Consider the following 18,787-nt stretch of genomic DNA (forward strand, 5'->3'; position numbering starts at 1 on the left):
AAAAAATTGCCCCTGGTCTGCAGCTGCTTATTTCAAGGCTTGCTTGTTATGAAACCTGATACGTTTACATTGACTAGCACTCAATTGATATCGGCACTTGGCAGGTGAATGAACTTTCCTAGATTTCTTGTGTGGAGAAATCTTTGAAAACTGAGACAGTCCCTGTAAACTGGGACAATCCCAATTTTCTGACCAGCGCCTCTACCATCATAACCTTGTTCATTGTGACATTGAATGAGTGGCCTCTACTGAGTACTGACCATTCTTTGTAGAAACAAAATTTATTATAAATAGACTAAAACTATATGATACTTGATAGATCTTTGCTGTGATAATTTTTCTGAGGGTCGGCGATTCTTTATTTTAATAAGTTAAAAAATTCATTTGGCAATTATTGCCGAACCCCGACATGCCCGAAGTCCGAACCGAGTCCAAATGACCTTTGCCAAACTTCCAAAGTCAAGACTAATAAAAAGTTAAGAAAAAAATTGCCGAACCGAACCCGAACATGCCGCCTGACAGTAGAGGCGCACGGCCAATATGGGAGACTCTCTCCAATAGGGGAGACAATCTCCCACATTGGAGACTTGCTTTGCAAAAGGACAAAAGAAACAACACCAACAAAAGTATGATTTTTTCCACCCAAAATTTTGTCTCACCGAGGTCAGAAGCCCATTTGGTTTGTGTGTGATTGACAACAAAATTCCTTATCAAAATAAAAGTAGACGGTGAATTTTTAAAGTAGACGGTGAAAGGAATCTGCTTATCACATTTTTATTTGCCGCCAAGGTAATCCTTTTGCAGCAAATGTAAACAAAGGAAATTGGACTCCAAAACTGGAGACTGTCTCTGAAATTGGATACCCAAATTCTTTACAAAAGTCTCTGATATTGCCTTATTGGACTCTTTGCCTTTGGAGATAATCTCCCACATTGGAGACAGTCTCCAATAATATTATTGGCCGTGCGCCTCTACTGCCTGACTTGCTTGCAGCACTACTCTCGACCATCATGACCAATTAATTCAAATAACAACAAATTTTCAGTAAGGGATATAATCATATCTAACAGAGATCTAACTTAGTCATAGAAATAGAATGATAGATCTAGTTACGTCGGGGGCGCTGCCGAACATACCGAAGCCGAAGGCTTTGTGTGCTTCGGCGGCGCCGCCGACGCTGCAGTGCAGGCAGCGAAGCACCCACTCTACCGGAGGGAGTGAAGTGAATATGGTCGTGCGACGCGCGAATGCAAACATAATCAACATAAATTCAATCTAATATCTTTGAAATTACTTAAAGAGTAAAATTAAGTTGGGCCAGTAAGTTTATCTCACCATCGCGCCTTTCATGACTTGCATCTTTCTTCAGAGTTTCCACCCTTCTTTTCAGCTGATCATGTGTAACTTTGACAACTTCTACTTTTTTGTCTTTGACTTTGCCCGTCGTCGCCATTTTCGCATTTCGCGGTGAAGTTGAACGATAGAGGGCGCGGGAGTGCTTACTTTCTGGCGTACTTCAAGGCCCTATATACAACTTGTGCCCTGTGCAAACTTGAAGAGGACACTACAGAGCATATCCTTGCCAAATGCCCATGTACCCTCCACCTACGCAACACTCTCTTGGACAAGATAAGGAATCTCCTAAAGGATTTTCCCTCCTCAGCAACCTCCTTCAATGCCAGCAGTCCCTGCCAACTCGGCCAACTCACAGCGGGCTCACAGCAGCCATGATGCTTCCCTCCCTCACCCTCTAAATGCCTTGATCCTATAAAAGCTATACCCTGCACTTCATATTGCAGTTGCATGTCCTTTCTTGTCCCTTTCTTGTCCCTTAAATCTGTCAACTCTCAGTAACCTGCCTGTTCCCCTGGACTTGACATTTACCGGACTCATTGACTCAACTTTTGCAGTGATACCCGCCGATCTCCGAACATCGAACTGAAACGAGAGAGAGTGCGTATTCAAAAAAACGGGACATATTTGAAAAGTCTATAAAATTTGTGTTTCAAATTATGATCTCTATATTTTGGTGTCAATAGGTGCTCTGAAGTCTTATCCTTCAAATGTCATTAAAATAATTTAGTTCCGTTCATGCTTGAGCGAACACTGAATGTTTTTGTCTGGGATTAACTAAAAAGGAGACTTGCCAATGCGCCAAAATGGCATAAAATTATAAACATGATGGTCGGACTTCTTAATTGCTAATCAGCATGAAGACCTCCTCTTAACCTTTTCATTATCTGTGCCATAATTTTCGAATTATGCGGTCAAAATTCATTTCCAAATCTTCTTATTTGCTTTAATAGATCTGTTGTTGTTCCTAATATATTCTCTTTTAGCTTTAAATATTCTTTCTTTCGGCAAGAACAATTTTTTTAAAACCGAAGTATGGGAGAGCGTGTTTTTTTTTCTCCAAATTCCTTTCATTGTGTGCTACAAAGGTTATGATGCCTTTGTCCAGTGGCATACTGATGGATGGGGGCTCAGGGTTATCCCCCCCCCCAAATGAATCATGCCCAAGAAAAAAAAGTGGAAAGGAAACTAACAGAAAACATAGAAATTGAAATATATGATATCATTTACTGAATATTATGTCAAAATCACAAAATTTGATATTTTAATAGAAAAGTGGAAATGTTTGCTTGCTCGCTTCACAACCTTTTAATACATTTCACCCGATCTGCCATATATTGCTCCTTCGAAATTGACTCAATACACCATTGCCATTGAAAGACATGAATCCTTTCCTGTTTGTCCTGTCAAGCACATAATTAATTAATTAATTGATGAAGCCGATTCAATAACCCCTTGAAAATAGGATTCATGTCTTTTATAGGTACCATAACATAATTTGTTTCACATGCCAGTAATAAAAGGATTTGAATAATTATAAATTCTCCCAATTAAAAATGCAAATCTTCTTACTTGGGTTGACAAAAAGTCTTCTTTTCTTACTTATGAATGAAAATTCAAAGGTAAAGAAGTTTAAATGAAAAACAAAATAATTCAGGTAAATTAATAAATTTGTAAATGAAATTTGACAGGATAATTCGAAAAGTATGGCAAAGATAATGAAAAGATTAAGAGGAAGTCTGCTGATTAGCCAAAAGTCTAATCATCAAATTTCTCATTTCTGCCATGTTGGCGCAAGCCTCTTTTTGAACCCCTGACAAAAACTTCCCGTGTTCGCTCAAGCATGAACAAAATTTATTTTTTTAAATGGCATTTCAAAGATAAGATCTCAGAGCATCTATTAACATCAAAATATCGATATAATAATTTGAAACAATTTTTTTATAGACTTTTCAAAACTGTCCCGTTTTTTTATACACACTGATGTGTAGGCCTTGGCTTACTTCAAGGCCTAGTTTGGGCTATATTTAGAAGAGGAAAAGGAAAGAAAGAACATGCAACATGTGAGGAAGTACAAAAATATCCTGAAATACTAATACATTAGCATGATTATAGCAAGAGAAAGTCAAAAGATATGATTCAATGGCACGTACGCGCAAGAATGGCGGGAAGATGGGAGAAGGAGGCAAAAAGAAACGGGATATGAAGGTATATAGAGCCAAAAGCTAAATTGGAAAATCAGCATAACTCAGAACACGACCGGGCTGCTGAGGATTGAAAAAATATAGGCTAAAGAACGGGAAAAAAGGTGGATGGCGTCTGTTATAAGCTTGATAAATTTAATATGCAATAATGGTCCCAATCAGGACAAAAAAATCCTTATCCAAGAGTTAGCCAGGGCCTAGTTATATATCCCCCCATATTATGTTCTGAACTATTAGTAAGGTTTTACGCTGGCTAGATTTACCGTAAAAAGCCTTTTAATGTTTACATTAGCTAAATTTCCAAAGCTGCTATCACATAATTAGATTTCAATTTAAAAAAAATCATTTTAAAAGGCCAAATATTTCTGGCTCGATCGCTTCGCTCGCTGGCGACTGTTACAAATTTTTTCCACATTTGCTATGTTGTGTTGCCTCAAAATATTTCATTTATTATCCGCAACTGCGTTGAAGTTCATATGACCTGTGTATGTACCTGCGATTTGATAAAAAAGTGGCCAACTGCATGCAATGTTTAAAAATATTACGAGGTTCTTCATGGAACCTCGTGATATATATCAGTGACGGCACCTAGGGGGGAGGCACGGGGGAGTGAGTTCCCCCCCCCCCCCCGGCGAAATTTTTAACAAAATGTATACCGCGGGTAGTAAATGTTGTCAAAAGCATCCTACTAAATTGCTTCACTGCTTCAAAACAGCTGCTTCATTCTTTAAATTTTGAACATTTTCTAATCCCTTCACTGTTAGCTCCCAACAATTTTTGTCACTCTCATAAATATTTCAGGTCATTAATTGGGCCCTATATAAAATTCATGATGTCGCTCGCGCTACGCGCTCGCAGTAACTGTTGACTGAGATGAGTAAATTAATTGTTCACATGGGGCTTAAACATCCAATGTTCAAGTCAATACGCTTCTCGCGATAAGAGTTTTCATTATTCATAATTTTCATAAATGAAACATTTTCAGCTCGCGCTGCGCGCTCGCATCAATTGTTTAATAATTATGATAGCCATCCATTTCATGATTACAAAAAGTGCTTAGAACGTCCAGTCATCATCTCAGGATATTAAATATTTTAAGCTCGCGCTTCGCGCTCGTATTATTTATTTGGTGAGATATCATCTTCATGACCCAATGCAAGCAGCTAATCCTTAAGGTCCCTTTCAAGTCGTACATTAAAAAAAATAGCTCGCGCTACTCCTTCAATTTTGAGAAATAGGCAAAATATTTGAGTGTTAATTCCCCCCAATGTTTTTTCCTCCCCCTAGGTTACAAATCCTGGTGCCGCCATTGCCCCGGACCCGATCTGCATAGCACTGACCCCCTAAGCTCTACAACCGAGAATGAATAAGAAAAGATGAAAGAAAAGGAAATGAAGATGTAAGATGTTATTTTCTGAATACCATGCTGTCAAAGTCAATCTCAAAGTTAGATTCTCATGAAAAGGTGATTTTTTCTTGCTCGCTTCGCTCGCTAGGGACTTACATTAAACAACTTTTTGCTGCGCGCGCCATGATGTGCCCCCAAGTCACAATCACAAAAAATCCTGTTCATACCATGATATAGGGGTCATGATATGACCGGGAAATTCTTGGCTCCTGCGCCCCCGGCCAACCGATCCCTGTTACGCCCCTGATAATCAGATGGCAATATCTAGGATCCAAGATCTTGCCATCTGATCATCTCTTCTTATGTAGATCGTAATGACGAGATCCAAGATCTTGCCATCTGATCATCTCTTCTAAAAGATGCATGTAGATAATACGAGATCCAAGATCTTGCAAGAGGGGGGCTTGGGGGCTTCAGCACCCCCCACTTTTTTTCAAAACCGTGTACAAAAACGTAAAAGTGACCATAGGATTGTGAGTTTTTGCATGGTCAGCCCCCCCCCCCCTCCCCCATTCTGAAAACCGTTCCGCGGCCCCTGATCTCTTCTATAAGATGTAGACATGATGAGATTCGAATCAAGATCTTGCCATCTGATCATCTTTTCTATTCAATTCAATTCATTTACACTCTCACCTATCACTTATCTGGAAAGAGACAAATTAAAAATAGAACAAAGAGGTGAACAAATTATTGGAATTATTTCCAACGACATTAACATCAATTTCATCATACCCTGCACTCGTTCCGTTTCAAAAAGAAAGATATCATATTTTAAATTTCATTACAAGTTATTGGAGTAAAATGAGCAGAACGGATATTCCATGAAAAGTCTGGCTGTTGATAATTACCAGAATAATGTTCAGTATTATAGTAAGATTATAACCGATATCAACAAAATAAACTAAAAAAAAAGTTTGGAAATCTGACTTTGATCGATAATCCCTCCTCGATTTAAGTGAATATTAATGTGTAATTGATACTAATGAATAGATCATTTAATTTTCTTTAAAATGATACCCTACATGATTCGATTATGGTTCACATGGAGGTGCAGTGCCTTGAAATGTGGGGTAAGGTCAACATTCAAAAGTTGCCGCATGACACATAAAAGTCGCTGTTCTTTTTTTCCGTGGTGTAGAGAGGGTTTCTCAGTGGTTTCGTTTGCTTTCATGCACTTTAACATCAACATTATGGAATCAAACACACCTCTGCACATGGGCAGAAATCCCAGAGGAGACGTGTCCCCCCTACTCAAAATAGTAGGGGGGGAGACACAATAATAAATGTCCCCCTATACTATTTGTGGTCTATTATGATGGTAAGAAATTCATCATTCAAAATCGAATAAAGATGACCTTACTTTTGGGATGACAACTTTTTTTTTTTTTTTTTTTTTTTGCTTGTCAAATTTATTTTCTTCGAAATGACCTACAATTTGGGGTGAAAACCTTTTTTTTTTGCTTGTCAAATTTTCCAGCCCCTTGTCCCCCCCCCTACCTTTTGGGAGAGATTTCCGCCCCTGCCTCTGCATAATCAAGCAAATAACAAACAAACAAACATCATAACATGTATGGGTATTTCAAACTACGGCTCAAACCATGTTATCTCACAGAAGACAGAACCATCACTACATAAACCACAACAAAACATATAGGGGCTTGATTTGAATATGGATTTTCATCTCTATTGTTTGTTCTGTATTGACCCATCATTAGTATTTCTGCTCGTTTTGCAGCTTTTCAATTCAGACCTCATCCAACACTTTTGAATCCTGCTCTTTCGGTCGTGATTGCACGATCATAACAAGCATGGTATAATTTTAAAGAGAATTAAATGATCTTTTGAATGATATCAAAGATGCATTGTGTAAAATTGGAAGTTGGGAGAAATTAATGGCCAATCTCAGATTTCAAAACCTTTTTTGAGGGGTTTAGTTATTAAAAATATCATACATATCAGCTTTATCAGTTAGGCCTATAACTGAGTTGTTAACATTTAAGATTGATATATTGGAATATTTTTTACTAAATCGAGATCCGGGAGCTTGATTTACAATTTTCCATGTCACCTTTATATTATTCTTGTTACTGTTTAATTTATTTTTGTAGTAAGCATATTTTTTCTTTTCATTTCATTTGTGGCCATTTTCCTATATTCCTTATAAACTTTTTTCTATAATCAGTTCAATTCTTTAAGTATTTTCTATAGGCTTTCCATTTTTTCTTTATCTTTTTAATCAACTCTTTGTCAATCCATGGTTTAGAAAAAAAAATTTAACACGTACTTTATGAAAAGGAAAGCATTTATTGTATATTTCTATAAATTTATCTATTTATGAATTGTAAGCAAGATTCGGGTCTTTCTCAACTAAGTTCCAGGATATTTGCTCTACACATTGATAAAACTTGTTAATGCTAACTTCATCTATCGTCCTTTTCAAAATATAATTTTTCTTACCCTTAAAAATCAGATTATACAGAATATAGGAAGATGGTCACCAATGTCATCTAGTATTACTCCACTCGACAGTTCAATATTAAATCATTTGTAAAAATGTTGTCAATTAATGCTGCCGAATGTGAACTTACACGAGTGGGATAATGAATCAATGGAAATGAGAAATTTGTCATCTAACTATGTCTAAGAACTTATTAACATGTTGAGAAGACGAAACCTTTATTTAATAGATCGGTGCCGGGTAAAAATGGCAGAGGTAAAAATGGCAAAGGTAAAAATGGCAGAGGTAAAAATGGCAGAGGTAAAAATGGCAGAGGTAAAAATGGCAAAGGTAAAAATGGCAAAGGTAAAAATGGCAGAGGTAAAAATGGCAAAGGTAAAAATGGCAGAGGTAAAAATGGCAAAGGTAAAAATGGCACAGGAAAAAATGGCACAGGTAATAATGGCAAAGGTAAAAATGATAGAGGTATAAATGGTCAGTTTTAAACCCCCATGCCAAAAAACCCAAAAGCCCCTCCATGTATACAGTAGATTAAATATGAAAGGTTCTGAGAAGAAATTTTGAATTATAATGTTTGACTACTGGAAAGGGTAACATTTTCAAATGATGCTGTAGATCTTCTGCACCAAATTGATAACACTTGAGTTGGTATTTCTTATTTTTTCCTGGACTTACATGCACGGTCTTCTCATGTCAAATCGCTCTTCTAATATTCAAATTTGAAGCACACTTTGGATCCCAAGTATTATACTTCATTCATTATAGGGGAAATTCACACTGATATAAAGATTATTGTAGAAATAGCAGAAAATAATTAAAATGATACTGGTGGGGGTTTTAGTAGGGAATCCATCAAAGATTTAAAAAGCTGTTAGAATTTTACATTTTAACGGTGACGTCATTTGCGAGCAGTTTTTCCCGCATATGGTGTAATAAAAAATATCAATGAAATGTCAATTTCTAAAAAAAAATGAAAATGGCTTTTATTGTAACATACAAATCATTTCACATCCGCACCTGAAAGATTTTTTTTAGCAATCATGAACCACTGATTAAAATATTGAAAAGTATACATTTTGGTGCATTAAATACGGGGCAGCTGCTAGTATATGACGTCACAGATCATAAAAACTCAAACTTCTAATAACTATCTTAATCTTTGATGGGCTTACCGCAAACTTTCACCAATATATTTTTCTGCTAATTTTACAGTAAACCATTTGTCAGGGTGAATTTCCCCTTCAAAACAGGTCGATTTTTCCCAAAGTAATGTAATTCAGAACTTAATATGTAAATGTGTCTATTAATTTCTCTTTGTATATATGTTTAATCGTTTTATGATTTTTGTATACAGTGTATATACTGAATCATTTATTTTTATTATTATTTATTTATTTTTATTTTTATTTGTTTATTTTTTATTCATTTTATATATATATATATATATATATATATATATATATATTGTTTATTTCTTTATTTTATCTTATTTTTTATTCATAAAATTTACATATAAAAGGGGGCCTTCACCCTACAAGCTCTGCTTTTTAGTTGGTCTCCTTCCCTTTCGATTTTATGGTATTATTGTATTATAAAAAATGATATAAATGTTATATTTTGTAAATATGTGTATTGAACTATCATTGTAAATGTAAAACGATTGAAAGAGAAAATAAATGAATTGAATAGAATGGTACCTAAGAAACACCTAAAAATTCAAATCCCTGATTCGCTACACATTTCAAAATTAATGCGGTAACCGTTACCATAGAAACTAGGTTAGGAACCTGACATCCACTTGGACTAGGTGCAATGAGGTATTGCTCTGAAAAACTGAACACTAGTTGCTATTATTATATCATTTACATTAAACTATATACGTATCATATCAATATCTATTCGGATCCATTATGATGTTGAAATATGAAAAATTGCTTTTATTGCAGAACGTTTTGTTATTTTTCTGTTATCCAAGTTATGCCAGTGGTTCAAAGAAATCCCCAACTTGTCTATTAGCGCACATTAATTGGTCTTTACATTAAAATGTGTTTGTTATGTATGGGATGAAGTGCTGTTCTACTATACGAACTGGCCAAGATAAATACTTTCACCAATCACTAATTGAAATTATTTTGGCATGAAATAGTTTGAGTTTGATCATATCAACGATAAAGTATAGACCTAAAATGATGAAAGAAAAATCCATATAATATCTAATCAGTTCATGATACTCCTTTCGTCGAGAGGAGTCCATTCAAGTTCAATAACTATGACTGATATTAACCGAAAAGGTTCTGTTTTTTTCCTTGTTGATGTCGCATATCATGATCTTTACCTCTGCCAGTTTTACCTCTGCCATTTTTACCTCTGCCATTTTTACCTTTGCCATTTTTACCTCTGCCATTTTTACCTTTGTCATTTTTACCTCTGCCATTTTTACCTCTGCCATTTTTACCTCTGCCATTTTTACCTTTGCCATTTTTACCTTTGCCATTTTTACCTCTGCCATTTTTACCACTGCCATTTTTACCTCTGCCATTTTTACCTTTGCCATTTTTACCTCTGCCATTTTTACCTCTGCCATTTTTACCTCTGCCATTTTTACCTTTGCCATTTTTACCTCTGCCATTTTTACCTTTGCCATTTTTACCTCTGCCATTTTTACCTCTGCCATTTTTACACCGAGCCAATAGATCAATATCAAAGTCACCAAGGAAATATATAGGCTTTTATTTTCACTCCTCTCTGCAGACTATGGAAAATATTATCAAGTGCATCTAAAAACAAATGATTGATCTGGTGGCCTATAAAAAACCCTAATATAATACTTTTATTCTGTGGGATTTCCACTTCGAAAAAAATGCTTTCAATATACACATCATTAATTTCAACATCTTTTCTAGATTTAAAATCAAGATCATCCCTAAGATATGTACCGACTCCTTCACCTCTCTTACTTTTTCTATTATTAGACACAAAAAAATCATAACCATTAATACTGAGCCTTGAAAGTGCCATCGACTTGACGACTACGCGAGATACTTTATCTTGCCATGTCGACTTATAAAAAGTTCAGACATGGCAAGATACGTTATCCCACCAAGTCGACTTAGAAAAGGTTATATGTCGACATGGCGAGATACGTTTTCTTGCCAAGTTGACTTATGAAAATTATATGTCAACATGGTGAGATATCTTATCTTGCCAAGTCGACTTATAAAAAGTTATATGTCAACTTGGCGAGATCTTGACATGTCGACATATAATGCTTTATAAGTCGACTTGGCAAGATGAAATATTCTTATTTTGTTTCTTCTTCTTCTACTTGTTGTTTACTGTGTTTGTTTGTTTGAGGGGGTTTTTTGCAAGTTTTAGGACCTTAATTTTTTTGTTTATTTTCATGTCTTTTTTTTTTTGAGACACCATACAAATTACAGGCAAGATTTACGCGAAGATTCAGGATCAGGAATAAGGATCAACTTACGGATTCATTTCTGGCCATTCCAACGAGAAATACCACTCATTAACGCCATAAAAATGGATGTTGTACCAACTGGAATGCGAGGCCTTAGGGCGTGTCTAGTTTGCTCTCTTGTAAAGGTATCTGTTGAAAGAAATTTTTAGTTCATTCTTCATTTTCTTGTCACGGACCGGCGTGCGCGAACGAACGCAGCAAGCACTGGAGCAGGGGCCGATTGCACGAAAGGCTCTTCCAACCGCAAGGACCGTCTTTTTTGTAATTGTATGGTGTGTCGCCCATCTTTGCGCTGTATGCGGGATATTTCTGAAATGTATGATAAACAAATAAAATTTGTTAGCTAGCATTTAAGCCAAGTTTTATACAATTCCATGATATTATTATCACATCATACTATAAACAAAGGAAAGAGTTCCATATGCACCCCCCACCAAAAATAACAAAAGATTGTTGAGACTTCCGGTTCGTTCACTTCAGATTTTTCTATCATTTTTTTACTGTTGCTTACCTTAGTCTTAGATGGGACTCGAACTCACCTCGTTTGATCTGCAGTCAAGACCTTTCCCGCTATGCTAGCGAGAAGCGCTGATACCGTAAAGGGTATTTTTACGATAGACTTGATGATTTAGAGCCAAAATTGATGATTTAGAGCCAATATGAAGTTCCTCACACGTATAAATAGTAATGCGCTGCCGACTTCAAAACATCGCGTGCGGGAGGTACCGGGTCTGGTCCGAGCTCGGACCCTCGCGCCCATGCAATGTTCTGAAATCAGCAGCGAATTATTACGTGTGAGGAACTTCGTGTTGGCTCTAAATCATCAATTTTGAGACTGATACTGATAGAAGCATGGAAAAGAAGTGAAACTTTGTATAAAGTAAGAATATTATTATATATGGATATAGTTAATGAAATGTGGACATTGGGGTAATCAAGTATCATTGCTCTTCTTCCACTTGTCACTTAATCAAGGTCAAATGTTATTTCGGGTCAATGAACGTAGTATTATATTATCATATGATTGGTGTTTTTTGTGAATAATTTTTTTGTAGTAGTTTTCAAGTCAGCTCTGCTGCTATATTTAATCGCGTAATGCAGGCGAGACTGCCAGAGGCTCTCCACTTGTTTAGAGTTGTCTCCCCTCCTTCATGCACAGCTACATGTATACTTGTTTTACATGGTTATAGATATAAATTATGAAAGTGGCATATCACTGATCTCCCTAGTCAGTAGAGGCGCACGGCCAATATTGGAGACAGTCTCCAATGTGGGAGATTATCTCCAATATCAGAGACTTTTGTAAAGAATTTGGGTATCCAATTTCAGAGACAGTCTCCAGTTTTGGAGACCAATTTCCTTTGTTTACATTTGCTGCAAAAGGATTACCTTGGCGGCAAATAAAAATGTGATAAGGAGATTCCTCATAAAAAATTACCCCTTTTCACCGTCTACTTTAAAAATTCACCGTCTACTTTTGTTTTGATAAGGATTTTTGTTGTCAATCACACACAAAACAAATGGGCTTCTGACCTCAGTGAGACAAATTTTTGGGTGGAAAAAATCTTGCTTTTGTTTGTGTTGTTTCTTTTGTCCTTTTGCAAAGCAAGTCTCCAATGTGGGAGATTGTCTCCCCTATTGGAGAGAGTCTCCCATATTGGCCGTGCGCCTCTACTGCTAGTAGATGTTAAGTAGTGTGTAACGGTCATTAATCTAAATAACCAACCTGTACATGTAGGGTCAGGCATCTGACAAAAAGTTTTAATGTACTTATACCTTTTCACCAAAAATAAAAAAATCTTGTAAACGAAAGTATCAAACTACAATTCTTTAGATCATGTTCTTTTAAATTACATGTACCGGTATACATTCCCTGCCATCAAATCGTGATTCCAAGTTATTTACCATGAAAAAAATGAAAAAAAGATCAACGTCTAGTCTCTTGTGCCAAAGTGCCAAAGTAGATTCACAATTAGTCAGCAGACACAGACCATTCACATACATGTAGTGCATAATGTAGAGTGTGAAGTAGTGAAACTAGATTCACTACATGTATATACTGTGGCTGGCTCTACCAGGGCTCTTATTTGACACAAAGCCTTTGGCGTCTAGTCCTTACTGTAAACCTGTTATTGGCTAAAGTGTCAAATATGAGTCTGTGTTTGCAAACTAATTCACAATGGCAAAAACATCATGCACGTTCATATAAACAAAAAACTTTGATTCTTGGGCATGAGCTCACCATGATGATGCAGGGGAGATTGGGATTATATGGAACTTTTTTGACAAAAATGGCTGTAAAATCCAAATAGATAAATATTCAAGAAACAATCAATATATCAGCTTAAATCATATAAAGAGCTACAAATGTACCCATAAAAAGCTTTAACTCTATGATGGTTACTGAAAAAAAATCCACCTTGAACAAGACCGTCTCAAGTGTTCCAACTTACCCCATTAATAACCTTATTTTGTAGCTTGGTACAAGTGTCTATTATACCCTCAAACTGGCCAACTTGATCTATAAACTTCTCTGAGATAATAAAACATTTCTGAAAGAACAAAAAAAAAAAGAAGGTGAAAAATCACATTCATTCCTTTCCAACTTCACCAGGCTTGTTGCACATGTGTTGTGTGTAATTTGGTGGATGGCTGTTGCTAATGGCAATAAATAGAGGGCAGTATTGCATACATTTATTTATAGTCCTGAGTTAAAGAAAATTACAATGTTTCAACTTACCCCGCGTTCGAACTAACCCCAATCTTTCCTACCTGTTTTACCATTGTTGATTTTAATGCTGAACTTTGTAATTGCACTTGCACATTTGAAAGTTTATGATGCTGCCCACCCCTGGGTGTGTGCTGCACCTTGCACATTATCTTGCACTGTTCTTGTTTATCTGTGAAAAGGGTCATCAAGTGTTCATTGGGTTAATCCATACATTGTAACAATTTTCAGACTGCTGACCAATTTGAGACTGATGGATGTGACAACTGTGCAGAGTTCTTACAGATGAAAAACAATAGGGAAATGGTATTCGATTGCACAAGTCCAACATTTGATGGGTAAGTATACATTCAATGAAGGCAGCTGGTCACTACATGCTCCTTCAGAGATTTTATTGTTTTTTTTTTTTTAATGCATTTTGCATTGATTATTTGAGATTCAGTTCTGCAGAATCCTTCCTCTGACAGCACCAGCTGTTGGTTATGCTTGCAATTACATATACATGTACAAATGGGCCATGATTTTCAACAGTGATTCAACCCTCACAGTATTTTTTCTCTTTGTATTTCCATTATAATCCTTTTCATCTCTTTTTGTTTATTTACTTTTGTGTTAACAGTGAAGTACTTGACTAAAAGGGGAACCTAAACATACCTTACCTTTTATGGGTTCTCTAATCTCCTCTTTGTCTTTCTTTCAATATGAAGTTGAAAATCATAGGGGCAATTGCCCCACTGTTCTGTCACCCCTGTAAAGATACCGAAATATGATACATCCAATTTGCGAAGATTTATCCGCTCATCAATGCAACATCATTCACAATTCTGAACTGAGAAGTGTAAATGAAAACTTGTCTTTTTTTTTCTCCTCCAGTCTGATTTCTTTGATGAGTCCTGAAGATAGCTGGGTAGCCAAGTGGCAGAGGATAAGTAAGTATCACTTTTCTTTGTTCCGTGGTTACAATAGCAGACCATCAAATTCTTTTATCAAAAGAGTTTTGTATCAAAGCTTGTTGAAACAATTATTCTATTGATACAGTGTATATATTACGTAAGTTCTGTCAATATGTAATTTTTCATTTATTATGATAAGGGCGATAATATGGGAGGGGATGGAACAAATATATGCCTTTAATTTTGCATTTCAAACATCTTCAAATTTATATAGTTTTTCTTGCATTAATGCACATGTAAAGTTTAAAAGGTAATGTTATGAGGTTTTCTTTTCAAGCAAATATACTTAGTTTGTAAAGTGCCAGCATATGTACAATAAATTACCTAGGATCCCTTATGTGTATTAAGCATTAAGGTACAAGGTGTACTGATTTTGAAATTTGAGAAAAGAAAAGTGGCATGCCTAATTTTAAGCCAATTCCTAGCCTTATTATTCTGATGTAAAATATATTGCTGTCTTGTCCTTTTTTGTTTAACACATTCCACCTTTCAAAATAAAAAATCTCAATGTACCTAGACAAGTAAAATACAAAGTGATTGTAGCTTTATATTTTCATCTCTTGGTTGTGAATTTATAGAACTAATGTGAGGGCTTTTTAAAGAACTATTTGATTGTTCTGGAATATTAGGACGGCTTACAAAAGCCCAGGGTCCAGAGTTTTACAACTGATTGCATGGTTTGCACACTGTATGTGCCATCATTAATGAAAAACAATCATCATCAACTGCTTAGCTTTGTGTTAAATGGCCCCCTTCACAATGGTCACAACCCACAACCGGCTACACTGTCTCCCTGCCATTCCATCAGCTCATAATTATCCTTTTTGCTTTCTATTTTAGATCGTTGTGTCAAAGGATGTTATGCGGTATCTGTAACGGGGGAGCTACCCAAAGGCATGAAGCAAGAGCTGAAAAGCAGAGGAGTCATCTACAAGTCAAGAGATACGAGTGTCAAATCATGATAAAACATTGCATCCATTGTAAATTTGTACAAATACGAATGTCCAGAGGCGTATCTAGAAGACACGCCCAGGATATCACTGAAATTGAGCCCTCTTCCAACATTTGACAAGAAGGTATTAAGTGCTGATATGGGACTCTCTTTCAACATCTAACACCAATGGTCTCAATGCTTGTTTACCATCTGGAGTAAACTTTAACAAGTTTATGTTATTTTTGCATCCTCATTTGGCATCGAGACACTCGCCCCCATTGGTCTGCAGATATGCCACTGTATACCAATAAACTACTTCAATATTCACATTATTGACCATCCTACAGTTAGCAAATTTGTAGACCATGCTTCTTTAGTATCCAGATTGATAAGTCTTGAAGCCTACATTTTCCTGCTTTGGAAAATCATGGACAGTTAAAAGTTTGACAAATATGAAGTACACGTACACTAGTCGTGTGTATTGTCTTGATTTTGACACCCACTTGTAGCTTGTGTGCACTGTGCAGATATATTAGTTTATTACCATATTTGTCTGTATTGAAAATTACATGGTAAAAATTTCATTCTGTTTCTGTGGACATTTAAAGACCTCTATTTCTAAAGATACAGCATCACCTTCATTTTATTAAGAGAAGATATCATATTGTAAACAGGTATCAATGAAAGGGGGCATTTTTTTCATGTTGCAGTCTTTAAAAAGTTAACTTCAACTTGGAGCTTCAAATTTAAAACTTTTATAAAGGTAGAAGCATAACCTTTTTTCAACTCATTTTTTATCAAAACTTGATGTGTGGTTAGTGAACTACAAATCAACCACCTTTTTAAAAAAAGATCGCCTGCAAATTACAAATAGTTAGTGCGGATGAGTCAGCCCTGTATTCACAAGAATCATAAATCTTGAATTGAATACAGAAGAGAAAAAGATCAAAAGGAAAGAAATTTAAAGAATTCATAATACTGCTTTCATATAGTTGTTAAAACATATATCTAAATCTATTTTAGAAACTCAATATTACAAGTTTTAGAACAATACTATTGGGTCATTCCATCTGGATTCACCCAGTGGTTGCACCTGACCCTCTCAGTTTTTACTGTAAATTGGTACACAAAAAATTCCCCATGGCCCAAGCACAAAACAAAAAAATTAGTCCAATCGGTTCTCGCGCTACGGCCCGCCCTTTTCTCCTTGTTTTGACAAAAATGGGCGTGACCTTCAACTTTCAATGGCCATTGCGTCGTAATGTGTTGACCAATTTTCACGAAAATGGTACCATTCAAAAGGAAATTCAGAGAGGAATCCAAAACAAGCATCAAATAATGTATTGGAGCGATTTATAAGGTCATGAGTCATAATTTCATCTGTGTTGCTTGACATTCAAGGCACTCAATGTCAGATAGGTCCAATCACACTTCAGTATATTTTGGAACAAAACCTCTTCATGCGGAGTAGGAAATTTTCATTTCTGAATTCTGATGACGTCTTCATGGTCTGAAACCTGTATTCCGAAGATGGATGTGAGAAATTTGAACGCAAAAAGCATAATCACAGATTTTCATGTTCCAGACAGTTATTAAAGATGTTTTTGCAGTATCTTTGCTGTAGGATTCATTCTCTATTTGTATAATTTTGTTTATTTAAATCAACAATACCATTACAAGCTGCAAATATCCAAGTTGGATTTCATGGAAGGGTATCTGTTGTAGGAAAAGAATTGATAACCACTTGAGAATGAAAACAAAAATATTGAGTACAGTCAATGGATGTTTAATATCATTGATGGGTGTGAGGACCATGCATCTCAGTTTTGGAGAAATTGCTTTTTCTTTAATGACAAAATAATCTGTCGAGTGATATCCTGTTCAATTCCCATCTTTTTATTTCAAATAATTAAGCTACTATACTTTGTCAAAAGGAAGGTAATCCCATTGGATAGTCTACAGTATAATGCTAGCCATAATTCAATTTTTGTTTACTCTTTGATTTTTTTTTTTGGGGGGGGTACAAATGTTTTGTAGTGTTCAATGCAAGGGACCAATTCTTGAGTTGTTGCAAGCTGTGATTATTTTGTTAAAATCCTTGGTTTCGATGAACTGAGAAGCACTGGTCTCCATCTGTTGCTAGTGAATCAGTGAATTACGATTTGTCAGTTTCATGTAATGATGTTGTTTACTATCAAGTTCAACCATGATGCTCCAGTCATGTCCCTTACGGCAGCCGTACGGTGAGTCGAGAACAGCGGTTTTATTCATTTTTATTTAAACCACCTACATGTATATGAAACTGGTACAAAAAGTGTTTTAATGGCTGTTTTTAACTCGCTGTAGGGGAAATGTGACTGCGGCATATTAAGTAATTCAGTGGTTTGACTTTACACACTTAGATTACACATGTATGCCCCCAGCAGGGGAAGTTTGTGATAAGTATTTTGTAGAAAGTTTAGATATATGTTTAGCTGCCAAACCCTCCAATCAAAGTATCCAGAATCCAGGGAGAATATTATAAATTCAATGAACAGTAGCATCAAATTTACTTAACACACTCAAATGGTTGTATGTCTATACTGACAAAGATAATACTTGTACTTGATGATGACACTTTTTGTAATATTAAAAAGAAACAAAAACAAAAGAAACAAGAATAGACTTAATTTTTAGTGTTGTAATGTTGTTTATGTTTATTTTTTTAAGACTGAGAATTACTGTAAATAATCAAAACTATTACTATAATCTAAACAAAAAGTACACATGTACATTATCATTAATAAATATTTACACAATATTCATATGTATGTACTCTTAAACTTTCATTTTGAATTTATATAATTAAATCAAACATTAATGTGTTTAGTATTCGCCATTGCACCAAAGAAACAAAAATCATATTATTATATCATGTCAGTGTGCTGTAAATGCTATGTTTACTCAAGAATTTAATAGATTTGAAGCAACAGATCAAAATATTCAATGTTTTTATAGTCATTGAGATCAAATGGATGTACTTATCACCTCCCAGTTCAGCATAAACAGAAGAACATTTTTCTTTGAAAACTGGCTGATTAAATATCTACAACTTTCTTCATTAGCATGTAATAAATAGGTTAAATGCTACATTTATATACATTTACATACAAGTTTGAATCTGATTGCTTTCTCAGTCATGAAATGGTACATAAACAATGGCATAAAGAGGAAGTTTTCAAACACAGTACATGTTCACATTCATATAGCTGCACTATAAAGGAGAAGATACATT

General features: G+C 35.5%; 2 protein-coding genes across 2 annotated transcripts in view; one reads left to right on the forward strand and one right to left on the reverse strand.

The window, feature by feature from the left end:
* Window positions 1-1,769, reverse strand: part of LOC129284259 (telomerase-binding protein EST1A-like) — a 29,319-nt gene extending 27,550 nt beyond the window's left edge. Inside the window, exon 1 of the mRNA XM_064110365.1 lies at window positions 1,336-1,769. Coding sequence (XP_063966435.1) covers window positions 1,336-1,453 — 118 coding nt within the window. The 5' untranslated portion in view covers window positions 1,454-1,769. The remainder of the gene's footprint in view (window positions 1-1,335) is intronic.
* An 8,970-nt stretch (window positions 1,770-10,739) lies between these two features.
* LOC129254760 (transcription elongation factor SPT4-A-like) lies at window positions 10,740-17,625 on the forward strand. Its single transcript, XM_064110371.1, has 4 exons — window positions 10,740-11,023; window positions 13,858-13,964; window positions 14,500-14,555; window positions 15,420-17,625. Exons 1-4 carry the CDS (start codon window positions 10,961-10,963, stop codon window positions 15,539-15,541), a joined length of 348 nt encoding a protein of 115 aa, XP_063966441.1. The 5' UTR covers window positions 10,740-10,960; the 3' UTR covers window positions 15,542-17,625.
* Window positions 17,626-18,787: the final 1,162 nt, after the last annotated feature.

The sequence above is a fragment of the Lytechinus pictus genome, chromosome 2, assembly GCF_037042905.1.
Source record: "Lytechinus pictus isolate F3 Inbred chromosome 2, Lp3.0, whole genome shotgun sequence".
NCBI classification, from domain to species: domain Eukaryota; kingdom Metazoa; phylum Echinodermata; class Echinoidea; order Temnopleuroida; family Toxopneustidae; genus Lytechinus; species Lytechinus pictus.

Bases quoted from the DNA above. Each gene is read 5' to 3' on its own strand.
- LOC129254760 (XM_064110371.1), top strand. From the start codon at position 10,961: ATGGATGTTGTACCAACTGGAATGCGAGGCCTTAGGGCGTGTCTAGTT. The intron at 13,965-14,499 runs GTAAGTATACAT...TTTCTCCTCCAG, and splicing joins ACAAGTCCAACATTTGATGG to TCTGATTTCTTTGATGAGTC. The intron at 14,556-15,419 runs GTAAGTATCACT...TTTCTATTTTAG, and splicing joins AGCCAAGTGGCAGAGGATAA to ATCGTTGTGTCAAAGGATGT.